A 27298-nucleotide genomic window follows, 5' to 3' on the forward strand; every position below is an offset into this window, starting at 1 on the left:
GAAACTTTGACCTTAATATGCGTAAAACAGGTGCGGGGTGATAGGCCGCTATTGTGACTCATACGCCTGACATCAGTCGCCAGTACGACATTTACGGCACAACAGAAGGCACAGATTGTAATCTGTAGTTCGCCGAGTTTATATCCATTGCTAAATTAAACTAAATTTAAATCTACTTGATGATAAAGAAACTTGAAGCTGGTTTAATGAGTTTCGTGGCGCCGAAATGTTTTGAAAAGACATTCACCTGGCTGGCTAAAAACAAGCGATGACATAGTTGAAGAAATCCGACAATTCTGCATCAGAAGCTCGGAAAAGTCGATTGCCCCACGAAGTCTTCAGTTTAATGAACCTAAATTGGTCACTTTATGATGTTATCTATAAAATATAGATTCTTTGTGCCAAAAAAGATTCAGTTAAGGCATCAGATAAACCTGCTGATCGCCCTACGCGTACAGACTTTGCCAGTTTTGCGCTCATATAAGATTGATTAAAATTTGAATTTTAATCAATCATTCAGAAATGTATAAAAGAATGAGAAAAAACTTTATTCTTTTCCCTTCAATTTGACGCTTAAATCGTTTAATTATCTTGAATAGTCCCCCAGCAACGACCGGTTGAAATCCCGGCATTCTTTTAAAAACACCCTGTATAACAACCTTACATCTTTTAAACAATTTTTTTATACAATATGTACGTAAAGGTTTTTACATTTTTTAGTTAAAGTAGTTAAATTAGCTGCTAAATTTCAATATCTTCTATTAGAAAACAATGAAAAGTTATTTGGATACAAATCAATCCACTTAATGATTGTTTGCCAAATTGAATGTTTTGAAGATGCAATTATAATATGTTTCCCCTTTATATCATTTTCCTTTATATCTTTATCATCATCAGAGTTTTTATTTAGTACTATTTTATATTATCCATCCTTTATTTAACTAATATTTCAGTGATAGCAATATATGCGACTCTCTATGTGCCACAATTAAGTTGGGTAAAGGCCGGATTCGAAATATTTAAAGTCATTCTGAAAATATTTGACTTACAAATACCACTGAAACGTAAATCCAATATTAACCAAACATTTACTGTTGGGAGGTCAGTCATATTCAATTGATATCACATTGGCCAATTTCCCTTCCATTATTGGCCGTTTCTATTGTACCAATGCTGTTTGTTGTTAACTAGGTCATTGTTATCGCTGAACGTTCAAATCACCTGCAGTGCTGGAGATTATGCCATTCAGTTCTCCAGAGATTTAGAGTTTATCCATCAAAATTTATTTGTGACAGGCCACTGAAGCTATAGAAGTGTCTGATAATTACAGATTTTAATTTAAAGACAATTTAAATCACAGATTTTATCATGTTAATTTAACATAAAATAATTAAAAACTGTTATTTTTTTCTGCCAAATCTAGAAGCAATAATAGCATAGTAAATTTTAAAATATAAGAGATTATCAGCATTTAGGTAAAAAGTATTCTTTCCTGAACTGATGTTAACTCCTCAATTATCTTAGATAAGCAAAACTGTACTTGGATCACATTAAATTCACAACCAGTATTTGAATAAACTTTTTGTAATTACTTTTAATTCCACTGTGAAGTTACTGCATTCCCGCAATTGAGTACTTTCACCAACTATAAGTATTGGTGTGAGCACATTTTTTATAATATAAAACCAATGTCGTATTTAGTAAAAAAAGAAAGTTTACACTGCATTTGCAATAAAATGCTAAGGGTTGCTGAAATTCAATGATTGCCCTAAATTCAAATAGATAAATATATTACAAATAATTATACATGCCAGAAAAGTTGCTGAACAATATTGAAATTTGTATTTATCAATAATAGTTTAAAAGATTAGTTATCATAAATAAAATAATTATATTTTTCATGCTTGAGAAAATTTCTAGTAAATTTGTTTTGATTTTATCTCCAATCATATTAGCTTATTTTACTGTTCCTTGTGTAGTTGAATACAGAAATCAGTTAGTTTTTCTCATATGACACTTAATGATTTTTGGAATAGTGACATAAGAATAGACTGTCCCATTAGATTCTATCGACTGCAGAATATTGAGCATTGCAGATTCAGTTAAGTCGTGCCATTGAAGTTGGAAAGTTTACTTAAGCTCATAGCATTTTACCATCAAATCTAACTACTACTTATGTATTGATAGGTATTAAACTTTGTAGTTAAATCATTAAGTTTTTATGTTTTATGGTAGCTTTTTAGTTAAAAATATATAGTAAAATTATGACGAGACTCCCTAACTTATTTATTCAGGTGTGCTTTGTCCTCATTAAGATAATTGGAATAGTTCCTGGTATGGAGGACCATACAGTATCAGCTGTATATGTACTAAAATGTAAATGCAATAAAAGGACGAGTTAAGTAAAAATGTGCTTTTATGAGTAATTACGACAGTCTTGCTAGATTTTTTGCACAGTTAAAAATTGGAGTGTGGTCGTTGCAATGGATAGAACGCTACTTGTCTAGAAAACCCAAGCTCAAATATTGTTGAACACCAACAGCTTTTGATTTCCAATGTGTTACTCTACGCTCTTACACCACAAAAAGATTTGAGCAAGTATTTTAGAAACAGAGTGAAAAAAGCTGAAACAAGTTTGCCAGATAAAAGTCCAGCATTGCAGCATGCAGGCTATGGTCAGGTTATCATCATTTTAGTTTTTGTGTATTGGGTCAATGTCAGTTAGTTACAGATTCCCCTGTGATACCACTGGTGTCAAAGCTACTATTTTATGTGCGGATTGTTCAGATATTCACTGTATCGGGGCAGTAAGGCATTGCTGTTTGTTACGCCGTTGTCTTGTTTTGTTTACACGAGATTTAAACATATTTTCAATTTTAACTTATTCAAATCTTTAATAAAGACATATTTTTTATCAGGGTGAATTTGGGGAGTAATAATACACAAACAAATATCATTAGCATAATAATGTTTTTTTTATTGATCTATCTAGATAATTAACTTCACTTCGTGACAAGATTTTATTACTTGAAGAAGTACTTTGACAGTTTCCAATAATATTATTTTATTCATGGTTTCAACAAAGCTGCAATATATTTTATTAGTTTGCTCCATCATTCTTTGATTTTGATTCAATTTAAGTATGAAGTTGAAACACTTTTTATCCAAGATTATTTACAATCCAAAGTTAAATTATATTTTTGATTATATCGCTATCAATGTTTTGTGAATATCTGGCTGATTGAAAACAAAATAGATAATAATAATATTTGTAGGAATTTACCAAAATAGTTTTTATATATTTATTCTACTAGGCAATTCAGAAATGAAGTTCAACTCAAGTGTGATTAATCCTAGTTAAAAACTTTTAACTGAGCGAAGAACCTTGTAATTTATACTGCTTAGGTACTAAATCAATGCAAAACTAACGATTACATCTTTGTTAACCAATAAGGAATGTTCAAGGTCAAGATGTTACCTTGATCGTCACAGCTGTGTTCACATCAGCTGTTCTATTGTAGATTTTGTTGTCACAGTAGCCGTAGACTATGGCTGGGTGGGCTCAGACTATGTAGCATGTAGCCATTGTGTTGTGCCGAGTGTGGTGTATTGTGTATCGTGATCAACGCTATCTAGTGCTAGTGCTGGAAACTGTCGCAACATGCTGCGGGTTCTGACTGCCAAGTGGTCGAGTTTTAGTCGCAGAGATTCTACAAGGTAACGTGTTTCTTGTTTGTGTTTCAATACTAATTGTATTTTTTTAAATGAAACTGTATGTGTATGCTCATATTGTATATTTTATCGTCACAATAATCCTTTCATGATATATTGTTGGAGTCATACCAACAAAAGGACATCTGAACTGAAAACATAGTTTTCAAAAGCGCTTGTGGAATTAACAAATTATTATATATTGGCCTAATTGAACTTTTAAATTTAGTATTACATTACCTAATACCAGGATAAGAATTGGAGTTGGATAATCAGATGAGTGGTCATGCAATAGAAAAGTAATAAAAAAGTTTTGGATATTCAAAATGTCCAATCGATTTGTCAAAGCTTAGTGTTGTAATGAGTTTCCTTACTGTCTTTTGAACTTTATTGTTCAGTGAAAAGATTTATTTTGCTGTTCTGAAATGAATGTCCTTTCAGCCTTACTTTTGAGATTTTGTGTATAATATTAACTTCAAGTCTATTGACTTATTTTAACATGCAGAATGACTGTTTAGAAAGGCAATTGGTTGGATTATTATTTTATTAAAATGATAGAGATTGACATCCCTACTAAAAATACAATACAATTTATCAAGTTTTCATATATTTGGTATGTACTGTAAGCTATTTAGGAGTCCACATTGTTGATTAAATGAATTGGTATGATCCAGTAATCACATTAATGTTTTGTTGTCATGTGTCATTGTCTTTATATGAAAGTGCAGGTGTAAAAGAGCCTTATTTAAGTCTTGGATTTCCCTTTATCTGGGTGAAACATAAATCCTTTGAGACCGGAGAACAATAGCAGAGTTCCATCTTCCTGAGTTATATTTAAAACTGTCTTTACAGAACCTCTTTATGCTGGATCAAAAATGTCACGACTCCTCTCATAATGTGTGGTTGAATATATTATTTTTTTATCTTGAAGCACCCACTTATTTGTTATATAATAAAAAAAATATTAAAGTTTGTACTAATTCACACACGTAAAAAAATCATTTAATAATCAGTGATTTTCATAACACAACCTTTTGATTTGTTGAATTCCTCTTTGTTTATATTCACGTAAATAGTTTACAACAGGTGAAAGTAACTCTGAACACATCTCATGTCAATATTTTCAATTTTCACCAATTCAATATTTTCATGTCAATATTTTTATATGTCAAAAATGTAATACTGTTTGATGTTATCAGTTATTGGTTGAATAATTTGGGGGTCTGATATTAACTAGAATAATAAATACTGTCTTTGATTTGGTATAATTTTTAATTTTTGGAGCACTTGGAGTGATTCTGTTAATAAATTTTCAAATAATAGCGAGCAAGACAAAACAAGTCGTCATTCACTTTCAGAAAGAAATTTTTAAGAACAAAAACAGCAAGTTGTCTGTTTTCATCTAGTGAACACTTTGATAAATCAAGCTGATTGAGCGTTTTTCTCGGAAATCCATAAATCTCTTTACCAGTTGCACATTATTTTTCCATCAGTAGACTCGTCAGTTAAGTCTCATTGAACTAATCTAACTTAAATCTGGTCGACTGAGTCCTAATTACTTTTTAACACCTCTTTTGACATGCTAAATCTTTTTTGATTAAAATTTGTGGATTTAGTTTTAATTTGGATTCTCTGTTAAATATATGTTTAATCATACCCAGGTGTCAACAGTCAAATTATTTATCAATCTACAGTAAGTTTAATTAGTTGTAAATTAGTTTATTCATTTTACTTTGTAGTTTGGATGTTGTTTTATTGATGGACAATTTTTTTAAAGCAAAGTCTTAACATTTTAAATCTCAATTCCAACATTCTAAGCACAAGGCCAATCAAGTTTGCTGGCTTGGTCCTGAGTGAAATGGTCCTGGACTCAGGTGCTATTTGTAACTGAATTATCAATTTATGATGTTATCCAACAAAAGTTCAATAGTAACAAAACCGACATTGCCACTGTTCCGTTAAAAAAAGCTCAAATAACGCAGAAAACGTAATTGAAAACCCAATCATGAATAAAATTATTTTACTTGACTCTAAGACTTGCATATGAGTAAAAGTACAGGAAACCTTTTTACAAATATGTTTCATAGGTCACTCTGAATGCAGTGCTTGTTCACGTTATCGCAGGACACATTGTTAGTCGGTTCACGGCAAAAGTGTAATGTATGCAGTAATAGTTGGCAAGTGGGACGCTGCAGTAACTTCTCTCCGTAATATATGTGAGGTATTCAATGTTTTACAAGCCACCACTCTTTGTCAATTCCTCTAATATTTTTTAAATATTTTCATCAATAGTAACATTTTTTCTCTTTATGCCATTGGCGTTCTTTAAAGTTTTACGAGGGAATAGTTCTAATCCTGGTATATTCAATATCTAAATTCAACGTCAAATGTTTGTTAGATAATTGGTTATCTTAGAGCCATTTATTTATTTATTCATGCTCTGCCATTCTTGCTCTGAATCGAACTACCAACCTTAAGATTTGAAGACGAGTATTTTAACCTCAGCCTTTCAGCCACTCAGAAAATTAATTATTGTCAACTATAGTGTTTTTGTATGTAGAAGTAATATACTGTTTATGTGTTCCTAGTATATCATGTCACTTGGCAAAATCAAATTAATTTTCATTAAACAACATTTTTTTAAGAATTACTACTACTCCTTTGGAAAATTCTTAAGCTCAGGGTGTTTAGTAGTACAAGCTTCCCTTACCCTTAATTTTAGATGAGTTAAATAATTGTAATAAAGAGGCAAATGGTATTTTTACACACATTCTAAACTTAAAACCATCAAACACCTTATTCTGTGCAGTTTAAAATGTTTCTATTACTTTTGTATAATTTGTGTTATTATTTCTTTGATAACATTCACAAACTTTAGGTTTAAAAAGACAATGGAACTCATATACTTATTTGCATTATTTTACTACACTTTAAAATTTTAAAGTGATGTTTTTCAATTGCATCTGTAATTGTTGTAACAATTAAAATGCAATTGCATTTGCAATTGCAATTAAAATGCAATCTGAAACAATTACAGATGCAATTCTTTAGTTGTTGATTAATAATTCAAAGTGTACAATCTTTTTTTTAAATTGTAGGCTACAAAGTAAAAAGGTTTTAAAATTATACAATCTATACTACAAACAGTTTGAAGAAAGCTGTCGATTGCTAATAGTCGTGTTTAAAAAAAGTATTATTTCTAAATAACAGTAATACGCACATTCTACAAGCTGGACCTACGCCAGGCTTCTGAGCCAACTAGAGCTATCTGTGGTGGTCATTAAACCCTATCTTGCTACAGGATTACTCCAGTCACTGTAATAACCTATTCACATATATTTTGGTTACTCCAGTCACTGTAATTTGCTATTCACATATATTTTGGTTACTCCAGTCACTGTAATTTGCTATTCACATATATATTTTGGTTACTCCAGTCACTGTAATTTGCTATTCACATATATTTTGGTTACTCCAGTCACTGTAATTTGCTATTTACATATATTTTGGTTACTCCAGTCACTGTAATTTACTATTCACATACATTATGGTTACTCCAGTCACTGTAATTTGCTATTCACATATATTTTGGTTACTCTTACTCCAGTCACTGCAATTTGCTATTCACATATATTTTGGTTACTCCAGTCACTGTAATTTGCTGTTCACATATATTATGGTTACTCCAGTCACTGTAATTTGCTATTCACATATATTTTGGTTACTCTTACTCCAGTCACTGTAATTGGCTATTTACATCTACTATGGTTTGTTAGTCTATTTCCAATAATAGTATATCAACATTCATCTATTTACATTTTTGTTGGGTTTTCTTGCTAAAATATCAGCTCTGTACATAAAATAGTGACTGTTAATCTATTAAGCTCAAAGAGTTTCGACTTTTTATAGTTCCTTGTTTAAATCTTACTCGTTTAAAACTTTAGAATTCCCATTTTGATAGCTGTTATATCCAGTTCACTATTCCATAGTTCAAAAATTCCATCTAAAACAGTGTCAAACTACAAGAAAGTTTGACATTCCTTTGTTGAAGCTGTGTAGACTGAAAGTGTGGGCTGTAAGCTGACTTGAACTATGTATTCATCCTACTCAAACATGATATTGTGAAAGGTCATACAGTACAGCGAATATCTCTCATTATTTGTTTGAAGTTCATTGTTGGTGATGGTGAGTTAATGTTGTTCAAAGGTTTACTGCGGACATTTTCCATCACGATTGTAAAAAACAATACACAACGTTTCGGGATCTGAAATCTGATCCCGTCCTCAGGTGAAAAAACTTAACTAACACATTACAACTAACAATACACAAACACCCAACCTAAGTTGGAATACACTACAGAGGGTAGCAGTTAAAAAACGATGCACTGTATAGCAGTCAAGTCATGGTACAACATGTGATTGGTAATAACCAATCTCAAAACACTATAATCTATAAAAGGTGTGACGTAAAAAGCTCACACAATGGAACACTAATAGCACCGTTCGCAATGACTCCACCAATGAGACTGAAGCAACATGGCCGACCAATCGGAAACACGGAGACAACAGAAATGGCTTCCGATCCCTGGAAAAGTAAAACCAACAAATGGCGGAGCGATGTACGATGCCGCAAGATGGGTGTTAATTCTGTTTATTCCTATCACGAGTTTTACTGCGAGTTAACATAACGTGCGAATTTTGGGGAGAACTCGTTATTTCCCTATTTATTGAACAATTAAGTTCCCTTTCCTTTAGTTCCTTGTTCAAAATGGGTAGCCAAAGTGGCCTGATTTCAACCGATGACTGACTGATTGGTTGGTCTGCTAATTTAATGTATGAGGCTTCAACGAGTTTACGTTTGAAAAAATGAGGTTCCTTATGGACAATTTTTGCCTCTTCAAAATTCATACGATGATTTGTCCAAAAATGACATTTAGGATACTAAAAACTGTGTTTACAGAATAAATTGCAATGATTGTTCCAGGCCTTACTATGGCGAGACAAAAAGACTGTTGAAAATAGAAACAAAGAACACAGAAAAAACACCAAAAAAGGTTTAGTGGAAAAATCTAAGATCGCTCATCATTGCTGGTCCGATAATCATCGTATGAATTTTGAAGAGGCAAAAATTGTCCATAAGGAACCTCATTTTTTCAAACGTAACAATCGTTTTACAATCGTGATGGAAAATGTCCGCCATAAACCTTTGATCAACATCTCTCATTAGTTAGGTAAATGTTCTCTTGTATTAAATCCAGTAGTTATTTATGTTCTAATTAGCCTTACTTTACCATCTACTTTCTCTGGCCATTGCTTGAAAAAGATTTTTTATACTTTTTAACAAATTATGATTGGTAAGAATAATTAAATCCAAGTGTTTAAATACAGTAATAAGCTTCAATATGGCTTTCGTCATGATTGAACAGTGAGATTCACAAATTTTCTTTGAGAACAAAAATCTAAATGAACTTAATTCTCTAAATTTTTATGGTAAAAGTTTAAAATGATTCCAGTTTTGCCGGAAGAAGTTTTAAGTTGTTTTAACGGACGGAAAGTTAGCTGTAAAGTTACGAGACCCGACCTAGACTGCGGAGTATTGACTTGGAGCTAGCGTCCAGTTGAGTTATAGGTGGCCTCGACAATAGCAAATGGGTTGTTTGGTAGTAACACTTCATTGTAGGCTTCTTATTGTTGTATGTCCACTCCAAACAGTTTTGCAGTTAAAATATGTGAAGGTGGTAGAGTATATTTTTTTTAATTTTATAACAAATATATAACACACAAATAAAATTTAGCCTATAGATCGCAGTTGTCTAATGAACATATTTATCTACGATAAAAAATCAGTTGAATAAAAATCTATGTTACTTCAAATATATCAAATTTCTTGCTCTCTATTGACAAATTTCTTAAAAAATTTCAAAATGATGGTGCTTTACGAGACTATCTATTATAGCCTGTTTAAATTTGCAAAGGATTCTATGCTGGTAAAGGTACATCTTTTGAGGTAAAAGGCCAATTATTTTCTTTTAGCGATTTTTTTGTTGCCTATTAAAATTATTCCGTCATGTAGTCCCAAAAATATCCAATGTGTGGTGTGTTAAATTTAATTAATCATGGTGCAATTTCAAACCCTTTGATAAATGATTTAATTAGACACCCTTGTAACATTATCTTTGTTTAGGTGAGTTAATGGGATGCGGTATTTACTTAACAAAGTTATTGTTTGTTAAGGTATGCTTTGCTGTGTGTACTAATGTAAAATACATATTACACATGGTCATTTCACCTTTGTGGGGCAAATTATAATTAATTAAGCATAAATTCATATTTTACATCCAATTAGCTATATAGAAGGCTCATTACAAATATTGAGGTAGTTTTTGTTACTTATATTGAGAGGTATTACTGACGTTTTTTAGTACAAATTTAATAATTAAAATATGTTAATTTGACATTTTATATTAAATGGTTTGAGCTTTATGAGCTTTGAAGAAATGAAAGTTGAGTGTTTCTATATAGGCTACAATATATTTTTTTAGTCCTTATTTTTGTTATTTAAACTTAATTTTTTTAAATGATTATTTATGTATAAGCGGAAGTTTGGTTTTACATTGTGAAGACCTTAAAATATTATAACAACTTGATAAATTATAATTTAGACATGAAAACATTATTTTTAAACGATTTGAATCAAGTTTCCTTACAAACATAAACAAATGATTATATTTTTCTTGACACTTCAGCATTATAAATTAGATTTGTTGTTCAAACTAAGAATAAATCTCAAATATTAAAGGGATTCCCAGAGCAGTAGGCATCCTTTGTGGAACATTATAATTGGCTACTTATGCTAATCTTGAGATTTTGTTACAATTCAAAGAACATAATAACCGCCAACCGATTCTTTTATTCTACTGTGGTTGGTGGAAGATGCCTTTGTTTATATACTTTGTGAGTTATCTAAGATGTTTCAAGTTTACCAAACCTTGATTGAATAAAATTAAAATTTTCAAAAAATGTAATGTATTTTACAATAATAAAAAAAATGTAGGGCCAAACTATTCATTGTTGACAAAAATCTTATTTGAAGAAATACTAGACTTATTGGCCCCTTAAATTACCCCTTTAAGTTTACTTGTCTTCAAAGTTGCCTGTAAAAATGGTGTTTTGTTTAAGGCAGTAATTATTGAAACAATCAATTTAATTTGGAAGAAATTATTCTAGTAAAAGTGAACCAATGGTCCCAAATGGCCATTATACATTTTGTATGTAGCATTCTTTTTTTACTGTTTTCAAACATTTTCTATGTGAAATATCTGTATAATCACACTGGTTTTCTATTTGCGGATTTCTTTCTTCAGTAAAAAACATTTTTCTACTGAAACCATTGACATAAAGCATTTCTAGCATATTGAACTTTAAGTTTGTTATAAGCATCAGATCATTGTGTAAATAGGATTTTTTGGAATTTTTTGTCCGTTTTATCACCGGTGGCGTTTTGTAATTCAAAACATTAAAAATATTAATTGGTCCATCCTTTCAAATTTGTGTAGATATGCTAGGGATCGAACTCGTTCGTCCTGCACCAAAGTCCAAGATACTACCACAAGGCTAGCAATGCACCCCCCCCCCTCCATATTTGATGTCACCTAATTGACAATTACAGTAGTATTATTGAAAACGATAAAATCTTGATAGTGAGCTACCTAACCTTCAAGTATGTTTTGATATTGAATTATTTTATGTATTGTAAACAACATTCGTTTATGAGGTTAAATATAAATACAAAAATACAGATTTCAGACATCAAAAAGTGCATTAAAATGTTTGTCTTTAACTCCTGACGTACATTTCTACAAAAGGATATAGGATATATCAGCGTTTGCTTGACATTTGAAAGGACCTAAAGGGAGTCTAAGCTTGCAGCAGTGCAGAGATTCAGTCAAGCCGTAAACCGTTCTTATTTATCGCTCCTCTTTTTAAACTCTAAACATCCATCAGCGCTTACCACCAACTAGACTCTTAGAATAGGATTTTTCTAAAGCAAGGCAATTTTCCCTAGCTTTGTATTTATAAGTAAATTACCTCATGGTGTGTATTATTAAAATTGTTATGGTTAAAGTAAAAAATACATCTTTTATTTTCTGTAAAACAGCTGTACGGTAGCGTAAAAAGCAAATTTACTTTAAAACTCTAACTGAGAACTTTGAAAGCTGGGCACAGAGCCCTAGCAAAATTTAATGTAATTTGATCCTGTGGGGTTTTGCATGATGGAAATACCGACACAAACACACACATAATTTTGATAATTGTATAAATATACCAAATACAATGTACAAATTATGCTTTTTCTTTTAAATAATAGGCCTACAATTGTTTTGCTATTAGGTCATTAATTTGTATTTTTGTTTTGGGCGTTTTATCAGATGTTTGAATGGATTTAACCATAAAAATTACCACAATGTACTCATTAACAAGTAAATTTATTTTTTCTTTACTGTCACAAACAATAGTTATAAGGCTTAGATCATAACTCTTTGCTACATTCCGGCAATGAAAAATATCCCAAGAGGTTGAGAGACAACATTTGCTGCATAAATCTTCCAAATTTTCAGAGGGTGGCGTCAACAGCCACCTCCCCCGCGCCCTTACGACGAACATGCTTAGCAAGCACTTTGCTTAATAATCCCCCCATCAGAGCAAGAGAGGATATGTCTTGTCGATAAATTGGAAAATTTAATTAAGCATAGATTTGTTCTCTTCATAAATTAACGTGGGTTTGATTTAGTCTTCTATATCATATACCAGGTTTAGTTTATGTTTATCGAATTTGTTTATTTATAGCTGTTGGTACGTAAACTAACGTAATTAATTACACTTCTCGCTTATCAACCTAATTATTTTATTACGATACTGTATTTCATTACAGTTTTTGGTTTCCTAAGAGGTTGTTTTCTTTATTGTTTATTTGGCTTAATGATTTAAAGTATGACTTATTTGTTTTCAAATTTATATTTTATCACAGTTACCACTCATAAATAGATGTTGACAAAAAACAATTTGTTTAGTTAATATCTTTGACATAAAAAGATGAGTTTTTACTTTTTTGTTGGGTTTAACTTTAAGGAGGATTACTTTTTTTAAATTTGAATAAAAGGTTGGCTGGATAATCTTTTACTTTAAAACTTGACCTGGTGTGAATTGTAAAGTTTCTCCAAGGATTGTAGTTACAAAACTGTCGGCTACCCCAAGTTTCAAGGGATATCTAGTTACCATAACTTGATTGGTTTGAGTAGCTAGGGTGGAGTTCCATTGCTTCTCCGACAGATTGCAAATCGTAGAATCCCTACATTCATTTCAGTTTCGGTTTTTTTTTAAATTTTGATCAACATGTGGCTATTGCTTTTTTAAACCTAATCTTGAAATATGGAATTCATTGTCTTATTCGGTGTGTAAATTTTGATTTTCCAATTTGACATGGATATATTACAAGTGTTTGCTTGCCTACATAATTTAGACTACAATTTCTTGCAATGTAGGATTAAGAACCCTTATGCATATAAAATGTAATGTGTCATTTCGGTGTCCACGGAAATAGCTGTCTTAACAATTTATTATTCTTAGCAGTAAGCCCCAAAAGGTTGTATAACAATAACATCTTCTCTTACCTAACCATATATGAGACTAACCCAAAAATTTAAAATGTGCCAGATAAGTGCTGAATCTTCAGAAGACAACCTTTAAACTACCACACTACAAGTAGTACAATACAAGAGTATTGCGTTTACGTGATGGTGGATGGTTAGGTCCAATCAATCACTCACCGTTATAATGCAATGCCTTCTCAAGGAACTCGATCCATAGAAGAGGGATTGATCAATAATCCTCGGAAGTTAAAAGTGTTTATTCATAAATATACCCTGTTTGTTCAATTACATACACAATCACATGTTAGTATGTAATTAACAAACAGATAGGACTGATAGTATGGCTGAGTAGATAAACAATATACTCTCAGCTGGTAGTTGCCGTTTCATTCCGCATGTTTAAGTGTTTCTGGACAAGTCTTGGCAGGTCGGTAATTAACACTCTCAATTGGAGTGGTTGTGGAGAGAGAGAGAGAGTTGTAGGGATGTAGGGGAAAGGGTAAACAATCTGCTAGAGTTACATGACACAGCATCATTAAGGCTGCTGCCGAAAACCATGTTTTAATAAGTAGTACAATGTAACCTCAGTTGAGTACGTACAGATAATTTTTCCTTATTATCACCGACAAAGTTGGTTTCCTTGTACTGTTTATAGTACAGAAAGCTGCTAATTGCTGCATATTTATACTTTGCCGTACGGTTTATTCTTTGTCGTACGGTTTATACTTTGCCGCACATCAGGATTCCAACGAAACAACACAAAACAGCGTGGTTCTGTTATGCACGTAATCCGTGTACGCTTGGAAATAGGTTGGCAACACTTAAAGATAATAATACTATGAGCAGCTGATTAACTACTATAACTACGATTTAACCTATCATTTTGTGTTTATAGTAGGCTATCGGTATTTCTGAACTTTCTGGACTTTTCTTTTAATCGTTTTTAAAACATTCCTACGATCTTAATAAACAAGAAAATACCTTTAAAGCAATTTTTTTAGGCGCGGAGACCACTTCAAATTACAAAAACATACGGAACTAGGTATATTCTCAAAACGCGGAGCACATTTCTTGCAGAGGAAAAATAGCGGAGTGATACGGACCGCGGGTACTACTTTCTCTAGGGCACCATTTGTGTTGCGAGCTGAACCTAAAAACGTGTTGTATAGTGTTTGAAAGACTAATTATTATTTATATGCTTTATAGTGACTGTAGGAAAAATATAATGTGTAACACGAGTAAAAAAGGCCTTTGCTGCACTCGAGATCATTCCTCGTGTGCAGCAAAGTGCTACTTTCACCACTAGTTACACAAATAACTATTAATCTTTAAATTGCCAATGTTTTATCTCATATGTGGTGGGGTGGTTTTAATACATTTATGTGTAGACATTTTGTTTCCACAGTTGGTTTCAGTTTATTTGTTTATTTTTTATTACTGGTTCATCAACAAAGTTATTATTAAGGATGCTTCTCTGATCCAAAGGGGATCTAACTTTGAGCATTTGAAAATAAAAACTAATTGTTTTGTTTACATGAACTAAGACTACCGGTGGTGATCCTGGCTGAAAAATAACGTGTTTGTTGTTTCTCATACAGTCAAATTTCAACTCAACACTTTTTACGAACCTAATCAATTTCAACACCTTTTACGAACCACAATGCAAATCATGATTACTCTTTCAACACAAACGATCAAACTTTAATACTTTACGGTATTTTTAAATGGCAACCTTAAGAATGTAGGTATTTTAAGCCAAGTATGAATTAATCTTCATTCATACTTGGCTTAAAATACCTACATTCGTAAGTTCGCCATTTTAAAGTTACATCTGAGTGTAGGATGAGTGGCGCGATCTTGTAGTCTTGTTAGTGACTAAGTAGTACTCACTAGTGCCGACGTTAATTTACACCAGGGAGTATTGCATCCACAGTGCATGTCTATAAATATCCACAATTTGTGACCTCCTAGTAGGATTACAGGACGACGCCACCGTAAAACTGGTGGAAAATAAAAACAAAGATACAATTATAAAATAATACAGTGTTTTCATCGGTTTATATCAGTCGAAGGAGTTCAAAACAGTACAGCAGCCAAGAACGTTGATGCAGTATTTTTGACAATTCAATCTTGGAATGTGTCCAAGTCGTGTGATTTCTAGCACCGGCTGCTGTAGAGCGCTGTTTTGAAATCACACTATCTTTCTTGATTAGAATTTTTTTTATTGTAACTTGCAATTAATTATAATTTTTGAGGATTAGTTTGACTGAGAAGGATGGACTCAGTTTTTTTTATATATATATTTTAAGCTAGTTCTTTGGTTTTAACTGGCTAACGCGTTTACAATAAATTTGTAAAAGGTGCTAACATAACAAAATTTTACATATTCTCCAACATGGATCGGATTAAATTTTAAATCAACTAAGAATCAAAGAAGTACAGTAATCAAATCAAATTAATAGATCTTTATTCATTTGTAAATACATATTTAACACGAATAGTGAAAAGTACTACTATTATTTCAAAAGTTTGTGCTTAGTTATGTTTTGTATTGCGATTTTAGGTTAAGAGTGGAAAATATTTGTCATTATACAGTTTTTTTTCAGCACATTTTTAAGGGATTTTAAAATATATTATGTAAAGTTTAGTAATTAACCTTTTTAAATGTAGGGTACAACTGTTGTATCGATACAACTTTCAGTATCCAATAGTCAATGGTAAAATGGATAGCAGCTTTACCTTGCTAAATATGATTTGGATAGACAATTTACTAAAAACACTTTTTCATCAACATCCAGCTGTTAGGAGATTGCCCTTTTATTATTGCTCTTTGTTAATTCTTATCCAATGAAAGCTACAATACCCCCGCCGCAGCAAACCTGCAGACTAAGCGAATTTCAACTTGTCTGATTTCATTTTTATTTTTACTAAAATATTTCCATAAATAAGACATATTTATTCCCAATTTAAATAACATTAGATTTTACCAGTGCTTAGGTTTGCTGCTACGGGGAAGGTAAAAAGTGTTTTTTGACCATATGTCAATACTATAGAATGAAATAAATAAATTTGCCAAATTTTATCAACATACATCCATAAACAAGTAAACTACAACAGTTTTCATTTTCTCCATAAGAATAACATGGGAATTTTAAATTACACTTTTTTTAATTTTCTCCGTGACCGTCAGGCATAAAACAGCGCTTCAATATACTAAATTATTTCTTTTTTTAAGCTCTACAAAATGGTTGAGAAAGAAATTGCAAAAATTTTTATTTTTAGGGTTAAAAATGGGAAAAACCCATTTTTACCCCATAAAACCCCCCATAAACCCCTGTTCCCATGGTCCGATTATGCTGGTTCGCGAACTCGTTCGAATAAACGTAAGTTTACACGTTTGTACCAAATTTAATCAAAATCGGATCATATTTGCTCAAGTTATCGCGCTAACGGACACATATATAAATATATATATATATATATATAAGAATAAAACCACAATCGATAATTGTTATTGATATATATATGAATTTGAACGGATGGTGTTTTTGGCCTCTGGGGACCTCAAAACGAAAAAGTAAATCGATCCCGGGTCTAGGTCTTACCATGAGACCTACGGTAATAGCTTATTCCCTATATGGGAAATTCGCTAAAAATCTAATCTAATATATCATCCAGCTTGACCGATAGTAAATCTATATTAGGCTTAAAATAGCTCTGTCATAACTGTAATATAGTGTTACAGCAATATAATACTTACAGTGGTTTCTGATTAACAGACAATTCTCGCATTGTGAAAAACTAAGCAAAATAGCTATTACAGGCAATCGCTAAAATTTGTGCTTAATTTGTATTTATATTGAGTAATTCCAACGTTAATTTGTTTATTATTTTTGTATTTATTTTTTTGTGCTTATTTTTTTATTTGTTTTATTATATAAATATTATTTAGAATCATATACCAAAGGATTTGACCATCATCCAATGCTTAAAGTCTGTTTCTTTCCATTTACAAATTTTAAGTTGATTAAAACAAATCTTAAAACGATCAGCTGAGTTAAAACAAAATATTATGAAAATTTTACCTTTCTCTTGTGTTTTTAACTTGCATACTTTGCAATTATACAGTTTTGAAAATATCTAGACAAGTGTCCAATTGATAAATGGTGTGTTTCATAACGTGGTACTTTTGATTCAGTTGACATAATAGGTTCTATGTGCTGTCGCTGTCGTCCTCGAAAGTTGGTAACATTCTTTATTGTTATGTAAATTTTATAAATGTCAGAAACAAATTTTTGACAGGCCTATCCAACAACAGTTTAGAAGTTTTAGGTTGTCTAAAAACTTGTAGCTTGTAAGAATCTGTTTTATTTACTCATAAAATAAGTTAGATGCAACCTAGAATAATTTAGAATCAATAAACTCACCATTTTAGTCAACATACATTTTTACACTAAAGGCCAACTACTTAATACTTTAATTCTTTTCGATGAAATGGCGACCATACAAAGTTATTTTAAGCCAAGTATGAATGAAGATGAGTATAGGGTGAGTGGGATTTAAAATTAAATGGGGCTCCAAAAAAAATGAAAAACTTGTATTATTCTTGTGTAGTGTTGCAATAAGAAGATTCAGTTACTCTACATAATTTTAACCCTCCGAGTGTCACGTGTTTTGGCCTTAATGTCAGCCTATTTTTTGCTCATTTGCAAGATTTTATTAAAACTGATCTGAGAAGCTTAAAAACAATGTTAATTATACTGTTCTATATACCATTTTGTTTGGAAAATCTTGGGCTTCAATATTATATATAAAACATAAGGAAGATTTTTTTTTTAAAAATTTTTTAGGTAAAAAAAAATGTATAATTTCGAAAATAAAAAAAAAAAAATAAGTTTGCGCTCAATGAAATTGTATAAATTATAGGCCTATAAATATTTGAAAATAGCCACTTTGTTCTAAATTTTATGAGGATTACAAATATATACTAATATAAGGAAGTAGATTTGCAAATAAATAAGTTATGGGCAAAAAACAGATTTCAGTACATAGCGTTTAGCTAAGAATGCATAGCCCAACCATAGCTAGGAATCTGGCTGATAATTTACATCAATATCACTACCTACTTCTTCAGGATCATCAACCAGCACTTCAAAACCACTTAAATCTTCTTATAATGCACCACGTATATCACTACTTTTGATTTTTAACACTAAAACAATGATAAATGTAATAAAACACATCAGTCATCGGTCCGAGGGTAACCTAGCTGTTTACAAATACACGCACGTCAGCTCAGTCAGCTGTCTGCTACAATATTTTCGGAACTAAAATGAATAGTGCTTAGAGACAGACCTAGGAGAAAGCTTAGAATATTACGGAAAGAACGATACCTAACTCAATCCAGTACAGTCCGATTCAGTTAGTCATAGAGCCTTCGCCGTAAACAGTGTTCGCGAGTCGCTGTAGCGACGCACGACACTATACAAAGTGCGTTACGCGTCGCTGCAGCGACGCATGACACTCGGAGGGTTAAAGTGTTTCTTGGCTACTAAAATCGACCCCGGGCAATGAAAATAAACCCAGGAGAAGTGAATGTTTATGTTCCTAAAAGTCATAACAATAACTCAGTCTTCTTCATCATGGACTATTTATGTCTGAGGCAACAAAATGTTATCTTTGTACTCTTATTTTGTATAGCTACAAAGTCAAGTTTTGTAAAGATACATTTTGATTAACTCTTCGGAATAACTGACTATCCACTTTGTTTTATGTTCCCCCTCTGCCTGCCCCACTTGTGTTTTTGTGTTCTCATTTCAGACATCAGTTTTACATAAGTTGAACATTAATTTTTCTCACTGAAAATAAGTTTGTTGGCTGACTCTTGTTTTTAGCTCTTCCTGACCCTTCTCCTTCGATTATCTGACCACAGTATTTCATGTTTCCACCTTATCACCCGATAACCTTAAGGATATGAGGGTTATTCTTTGTTGTATTTAGATTTGTATATTATAAAGATAAAAATCTTAGTTAGTTTACATATCCATATTTTAGCTTTATGTCCATCAGCTCAGGGGATACAAACATGGAATTTAATCATATTTTGGTGTAGCAGCTGGCATAGCTCAGTGTGGAGTTGTTTCTTATTAAGTGCTACCCAGTGAACTTTTATCCCAAGTTGAGGATGATGTTAATACTTGTTACTATTGAAATAACTTTACATACCATTTCCATTCACAAGTTCTTGCCTGTAAAAAAAATAAAGAAACATAAAATTAAATGTAACCGAATTAAGCCACTGTCTGAGTGTGTACTGAACTGATGCCAATTAATTACTGATTCCTATAGAATTCGTCATCTCTTTAACCAAACCAAACAGAAATGACCACTGATTGTAAACTATTTCACATTATATACTTTATGTGTACTATCTTATCATAAAAAAACTAATTAGAACTAATTAAAAATTAATTCTCCATTAATGGAGAAAACAAGATTTTCCTGCAGCACACACTGTGCAAGGATCAGTCAACTTCATTTAATTTAAGTAAAAAAAAAACGTGTACAACTAGCTATTATTTGTATAAGATACCCACTTTGGAGTTAAAAAGTGTAGGCTATGCCAAATCTTAAGACAATAATAGGTTTTTTACATACCTCAGTCAAATAGTCCAAAAATGATATTGCCCAACAGCTTACTGTACATGTTTCGTTGTGAAGACAACATTTTCAAAGCTTGCAACTCGTCAAAAACACATTTAAAACACGGACACAAACACAGAAAACATTAATATGGTACGAATACTCAATAAACATTTTAGATAGCGCTATCATAATACTGATTTGGTCCGGCGGGGCGCGGGGCTGGTAGCAGACTCGTAACCGAAAACATTAATCCAAATCTTAACATAGAGTTGTTTACCATTCAACTCCTTCACATTCTAGAATACCTGGCTCTAGTTTAAAGTTATTTGTGCAACTAGTGAGAAAAGTGAGCAATTGACTCACTCGAGAGAAATCCTTACTCACGAGCCGTAGGCGAGTGAGGAATGGTTTCTCGAGTGAGGCAATTGTACTTTGAACTCAAGTTGTACATTATACTTTTCCTACAGTTACCATAAAACAAATAAATTGGTGAAGAAACATAACCTATTTTTACACAGAAGTGAACTTTTAATATAACATTTAATGTGAAGTGACAAGTACAACAGTACAACAGCTGACCAGCTGATTTACAGCCAGTGCTGCCAACGTATTTCACGCGCATACGACGTTGCCTGCATGTTACGCGCTCACTATTTCGTGCCTTCATGTTGCAAATCTGGAGTGAGACAAAGTAATTAGAGTGAGACAATGTTAACATTGTCTCACTGATGAGCGAATTGGCCACTTTGCTTTCTCAAATCAGTGAGAGAACATGTACATTGTTAGGTAACTGTAGGAAAAAATTTATTTATAGGTTTCTTTAGGCTAGACCTAGAGGGTTTTGGCATATCGCATGGTAGCTAAAACCCACAAGTTACCTATTTTGTGAGTTGTCTTTTGTTCTTTATCTTGTTGTATGGTCACTGATACACACATTTCCACAGTTGTGGCATGTTAAAAAAATACACTGATACCGGTATTAAAAATTAGATGTCATTATGTACAGTTGTATGTAAGCACCATTGTTTTTTACTGACAATCAACAACTCGCAGCACAGTAAAGTGGAGTGATTGGCAATTACCAAGACTTCAATCCGAGGGGATCAAAGCCCAGTGCTCTATCACTAGACCTCTTTCCCCAGAAAAATATACAATACAGTACTTGACTCATTGATGTAACTGATACACCTGATTGCTGATTGTTTGTTCCAGTGAGCCGTTGGCGTATGAGGGGGTGGGGACGAGTGGAGAGGGTGAGACCCAATCAGAAAGGAGAGATTCCCCCTCTACACCACCTGCAGGAGCTGTCGTACCTCGGACTCAACCTTACTCCTCAAACTTCCTCAAACAAGACGGGACACTCGACTATGATGGTGAGTACTGGATTTGATACAATCTACAATGTTTTGGTGAGGTTATTTTTGTACTTTAAGGTTTCCACATAACTTACAAGTCAAGGACGGTCAGGGGATTTTAAAGAGTCTTTTAACCTTGGATTTGCCCCCACATATGCCTTGGACCTGTGCTTGAAACGTATCCGGCAAACCAGAAATTTGTAGTGCATTACCCTACTGACTGAGACACCGACCAACCTAAGGGCTACAATACCTAATACGGGCATAACCTAATACAATACATACCTAAATACCTAATACAATACCGGCTACCCAAGGGGTACAATAGGCTAAGATTAGAGTAGGTTAGAGTAAAGGCAAATATGAGAGCAAACGTCCTTAAATAATGTAAAGTCATAGGCCTATAGGCTCTAATTAAACATAAAACATAGAAAGTGTGGTAATCCATTTTAAAGTTTATTTTATTAAACTAAAAAAAAAAAAATGCCTTAAGATTTCTTTCCCACTGTTTGGCCTGAGAAGTTTTATAAGATTTTTCTATTTCAAGAGTTTTGGTTTGATACTGAGTAGTTTGCTTCACTTAAAAAATGAACTTCATATTACCAAATTTTGAGAATGAAGAATGAACTCTTAAATGTATACTATCATTCACTTTTAATCTGACTACCTACATTGATCTGTTTTGTGTTATTTGGGTTCGCTACCCTGTCAACGTCAGATTTTAAAAAGTTGTATTTATTTTTTTTTTTTTTTCACTTTTTGAACAAAATAAGGTTTAGCTAAGACTATACCGGTAGCTCTTTTGTTCCAAATCTTAGGTCCGAATAGATCCGAATCCCTCCTATCACTACTTCTAACATTAGCACACTTATGGATTTAAAAAAGAAAATTGTATAAAAATGTAATCAAGTTATATTTAAATAATGTTGGCTCTTGTCCATGTTTTTTTATATTTAAAGTACCGTATTCTCATCCGTTTCCTTCATCCAAAACAATGGAGATCACAATGCAGTAAGCTGTAGATAACTTTTTGGCACAAACTTTGCGGTTTTTCATGATAGTGCCAAGTGCTTTGTGCGCTGAATGAGAATTTTATGAAATTATTTTTTTAAATTTTTTTATTCAATTAATTACACTACAGAAGTCTATAGTGTTTATATTTAACAACCAATGGAGTTGCAGTTATTGTTTAGTAGTAATTACTGTATTAGTCTGATTTATGTTTTATCTTTTTCAGCCTTATATGAAGATCCGAATGAAACGGACAGTGAGTATTTACCAATAGTTAAGCTGTAGTTGAAATTTATAACCTACTAGTGGCATGTAGGGACATAAGTCCCTAAAAAGCTTAAATATAAAACAAATTATTGTTATATTTAAACAAATTAAGAATAAAATAATCTTTCATGCTGGAGCTCTGACAATTGTAAGTTAATCATTTTTAGATCACTTTAGTGAATGCAGAGTTTATCTAAATTTGTAGATTACTAAAAAATCCATACACACTCTATCAACAGAATTAAAAGAGAATAAAAATGATAATACTTTGTAATCACATGTTTATTGCAAACAAAGCAGAAGTTTTTTAATCACAATGCATTTAAAAGGGAAATATTTTTGCTATTTCTCATTTTCTGGTAGATTTGGACATAACTTAATCTGCTATTTTTCCTGACCCCTGGGACCAAGACCTTTGATTTGAGCCCTCTCCCGTCATCCTGTGGAGCTGTCAAACTCTCACAATTTTGATATTTTTTAATCGGTTACTGAAGATTTTATCATAACTTTTGTTCTTAAATAGCTTATTTCTTTAAAAACTAAATTTCATGGACATAGGCTAGTTTTAATTGTTTCATTTGAATACTTTTCCAAATGTAATAAACTGAAAACTGGTATCCTCATCTATCTAGTTCTAATTCAATTTTTATATTCCTTACTAGCTTATGTACCTGTTCGCACGGGTTAGAGAAGTAAATTGTAGAACTACCATACTGCTCTTAAGTAAGGTCCTATTAAATTGATTAACCGAATATAGAAAAAAAGCTGATAACTCGGTGGTTTGTCATCCTATTTTTAACAAACAAGGTCTCATTTGATTTGGATTCAAATTTCTATCATTTTAATCGTTAAAACAATGTTCCTAATATTTACAGTTTTTATGAAATTTTTCATCAAATATGAGATTAAGATATTGAAACAAAAATGTTTAAGCTCTTTTTACGTTCTAAACTATACCCTTATCCTTATACCAATTTTGAAGTTTCTATCTTAAAAATTGCCTAAGATATAAATAGTTTAAAAAAATCACAAACAGACCGACAGACAGAAATCAAGGTATTTTAGACCCATACTTATATGGCATTTTATGTTTGTTTTATCATCATAATCTAGGCCCAAGGAACACCCTGTATACAAAGGTTTTTTCCACTTGAGACTCTTGAACACTGGCTTTGAAATTCTGATTATCATTTTTTCCACTACCTAATTAAAATGATAATATCTTATATTGAACTATCCGTTTTATTTACCATCCAGGATATAGGAATCTGTAATGTGTGGATGTTTATGATAAAAAATGTAGAAGAAGGTAGGGTAAAAGTTGGATTGCTTCGAAATGTTTTCATAAAAAAAATTTTTTACTATATTTGGCTTAAATAGCAGCAAAATCGTGAAGACAATACAAAATTGCCCTCGGTCACGTCAAAATCGTGAGCAACCCATGCGATCGTGGTGAAATTGTGAACATCTCCCGCAACGGTAGAGGATTCACGAGCGCCTCCAGCTTTCACTGAGAAAATAGTGAACTTCTTTCGCAGTTGCAGAGACATCTTCTATGTATCCATATACCCTGTTATGTCGCAGGCACCAAATCATTATCTCTCACGGTTGTGACAAGATTATGGAAATTTTTTGTGATCATGGAGGATCATTTATGGTGGAATAGTGAAGATGTTGCAGGAATGCGGGGATATTTTTATCATCTCCTGCAATTGCGTCAAAATTGTTAATATGAAACAAAACACGAAAACTAACTAAATCGTCCTCGGGAACGACAAACTTGTGAACCTCTTGTGTGGTTGTGGTGAAATTTTGGACCTTCCACATCTCCTACGATCACAACAAAATCATTGCAGAAAAATCATGATTTTCTGATCTACCCAGACGCTGTCTGCGGTCACGAGGATAAAAGCTAGGCTCAAAAATCGAACCCCCTTACAAATTATCGGTGAAATATACTTTTTTTAAGCAAAAATTTCCTCCAGATAATTCCCCCTCCCAGACAGAACCCCCGGCAACCGTTCTGTCTGCCGTTTAGGGAAATACGACCGTGCAATTAAGGGGGTTTAAGGAGTCTTACCGTATATTCTATTGAACACAGTCAGATTCTAAATCCCAAAACACCAGAAAAACAGTTTTACTGTTTTTTTTTTTTTTACTTTTTGATTGAAAATAACAACCTTTTTCAACTCCTCTGTACTCTATGTTTTTTTTTTCAGGTCAAAATGGAATAATTATCTACCAATCCAATTAGGTTAGGCTATTTTAGGTTGGGTTGGGTTAAGGTATGTTAGTTTAGGTTAGAAAAGAAGCATAACCTAAACCTTAGATTGTGTATTGATTGCTACATGCACCTTTTATAGTGGTAGTGAATTAATGAAAAAGGTCCAAAAATGCCAACAAGAATCTCTCAAATGTCAGTCATATTATAGAACGATTTGAATGATCGCATTTTATGTTTTCCCCAGTATCAATGGAGAGCCAGGGGTCCGTGGTGACACATTTACTGAGTCAAGTCAAGATAGGTATGGACCTTACCAAGGTAGTGTTGCCAACCTTCATACTAGAGAGGAGATCGTTACTAGAAATGTACGCAGACTACTTCGCCCACCCGGATATGTTTGTAGGGTGAGTTTTAGTTTGAAATTCTTTTTCCTTCTACCCACACAGTAATATCTTCCTGTTGATAATGTCATTTTGTCGCTTTTGTCAAAAATGAAACCTTTTGGTTTTTACATACTATAAACATTAGGCTTTTGTTTTTATCAGTATTTTAGAGCCATAATCACCTGTCCTTTTTCAGATTCATACAGACCACATATAAAACCAATACAATACAATTTAATTAAGCCTATAGATTAATACTGAAGTCTGAAGTCTCCCCCCTGGACCAATTTATAAAATTTGTTTTTTGATCGTTAAAATATTTAGAAAACAATGTAAAAACTGGTTTTTAAGTGAGACTTTTTATTCATTGAATGAATATTAAAAAGAAAAATTAGAAAGTATCAATGTGAAACTCTTTGTTTAGTTTTGAAAACAATTATTTAGCTCTATTATGATTATGTGGACAATGTCCTGTAATTTATGATGTAATGACGTTCTGTAAACATTTAAAAATGTGAAACAGGCTCCCAGAAACTTTCTGCACCACCCAGCCTGATTAAAATAAAATAGTTTTGTTGCAGTTGGTACTATAACCCTTTTGAGGAGCCCTTGTCAAAAGTCTGTAGCTTATGACAAATGTTTCTCCTGAATGGTATAGAGTCCAAGCTGAAACAAGAAACACAAAACTTTACACTGTACACAAAACATTAGAATATTTCACCCCTACTTGGATGACTACCATTAGGCCTAAAGACAACTCATACTTTCCTAAGTTGAAAATCCTGTTAGTAACAGTGAAATATTCTAATTTTTCTGTACAATATTAAGATGTGTGTTCCAAGCCAGTTTTAACTTATTGCCATTCAGGTAAACCTGCTATCCTTACAAAAAAATCCTTAAACTAGGCCTTTGTGCTACATAACCTCAAAGTGTATAACTTAGTTTACCACCCTTGACCACAAAGGGTGTTAATCGTTGTAAGTTGAAATGTGCAAACTAAGGATTGTGATGTGTTGTAGGATTGCAGACCTAGATTCGGAGAGAGATAGGATGGTCCAGGTAGTGAGATGGTATCTAGCCTCCTACCACGCGGGCCGCAAGTCTTCAGTAGCCAAGAAACCATACAACCCAGTACTGGGTGAGGTGTTTCAGGTCAGTCTGCTTACAATTCAACCCTTTAAACTCCACAATTTGTTTAGTAATATAGGCATACTTTAGAACTAGACATTCCATCTCCATTTTATAGTTGTCGCTAGTTTTTGAATCATAATGCAGCTGGTTTAATTGAGCAACCTGCAGAGAGTGTTGTAGATTAATGTCTGTTGATTTTACCGACATTAACCAAGTCATAGAAATAGGACGCTTATCGTAAACTATAATTGATTCAGTCTATCTTGGACTCCGGCCAGAGATGAAACACCCAAGAATTCAATTGTAGCATCATTCCTTTCGATTTAACAATCTCACATTTTAATAACAAATACCAAGGCAAAAAATGTAATTTAAGACTAAAGCATATTTTGTCGTGAGTAATGACTGAGAACTATGATACAACACCTTAGACCCAGCAGTCTACGGTAGTAAAAACACTGTAAAAAAACAACCCAAAAGTAGTTGTAAAATTGACTATGACGTTACAGCACGTGTTTGATGCACCTTTCAGCCGGGTTTGTTGAGTTATACAGGGTGTTCATTTGAAAACTTTCCATATCTGTTGTGTGCAAAGGTAAGGCTTTTAACATTTGTTTGTTCTCATTTCCCCCTAATTTGGACATGCCAAATCCAATAAAATTATTTTAAATTTTGAAAAATGCCCCAAAAGGGCCCAATTCGGGGGGTAGGGGTGCTTTTTGAGAAATTTTCAAATGTAAACATGGGTTGTGTGATACATCAATTTAAAGGTCTAATCACCCCAATCATTTTGGTGCAAAAAAAGTTTAATTATCTTTAACCGTATTTACAGGGTGGGTCAAAACGTTTTAAAAAAGGACTTTGAAGTTAAGTACCGTATTACCCTAACTACTGAACGGAACAGCGCTGAATTTCTTTCCAA

General features: G+C 32.6%; 1 protein-coding gene across 2 annotated transcripts in view; it reads left to right on the plus strand.

The window, feature by feature from the left end:
- Nucleotides 1-27298, plus strand: part of LOC128996448 (oxysterol-binding protein-related protein 9) — a 115705-nt gene that overhangs the window by 78599 nt on the left and 9808 nt on the right. For both annotated transcript variants that reach the window (XM_054421781.1, XM_054421782.1), the window contains exons 9-12: nucleotides 21218-21378; nucleotides 22598-22627; nucleotides 25107-25266; nucleotides 26265-26397. In XM_054421781.1, the coding sequence (XP_054277756.1) occupies nucleotides 21218-21378; nucleotides 22598-22627; nucleotides 25107-25266; nucleotides 26265-26397 (484 nt within the window). The remainder of the gene's footprint in view (nucleotides 1-21217; nucleotides 21379-22597; nucleotides 22628-25106; nucleotides 25267-26264; nucleotides 26398-27298) is intronic.

This window comes from Macrosteles quadrilineatus, unplaced genomic scaffold (assembly GCF_028750875.1).
Source record: "Macrosteles quadrilineatus isolate MER2022 unplaced genomic scaffold, UCM_ALF_1.0 Scaffold_6__1_contigs__length_79288215, whole genome shotgun sequence".
In the NCBI taxonomy this organism is placed as follows: Eukaryota; Metazoa; Arthropoda; class Insecta; order Hemiptera; family Cicadellidae; genus Macrosteles; species Macrosteles quadrilineatus.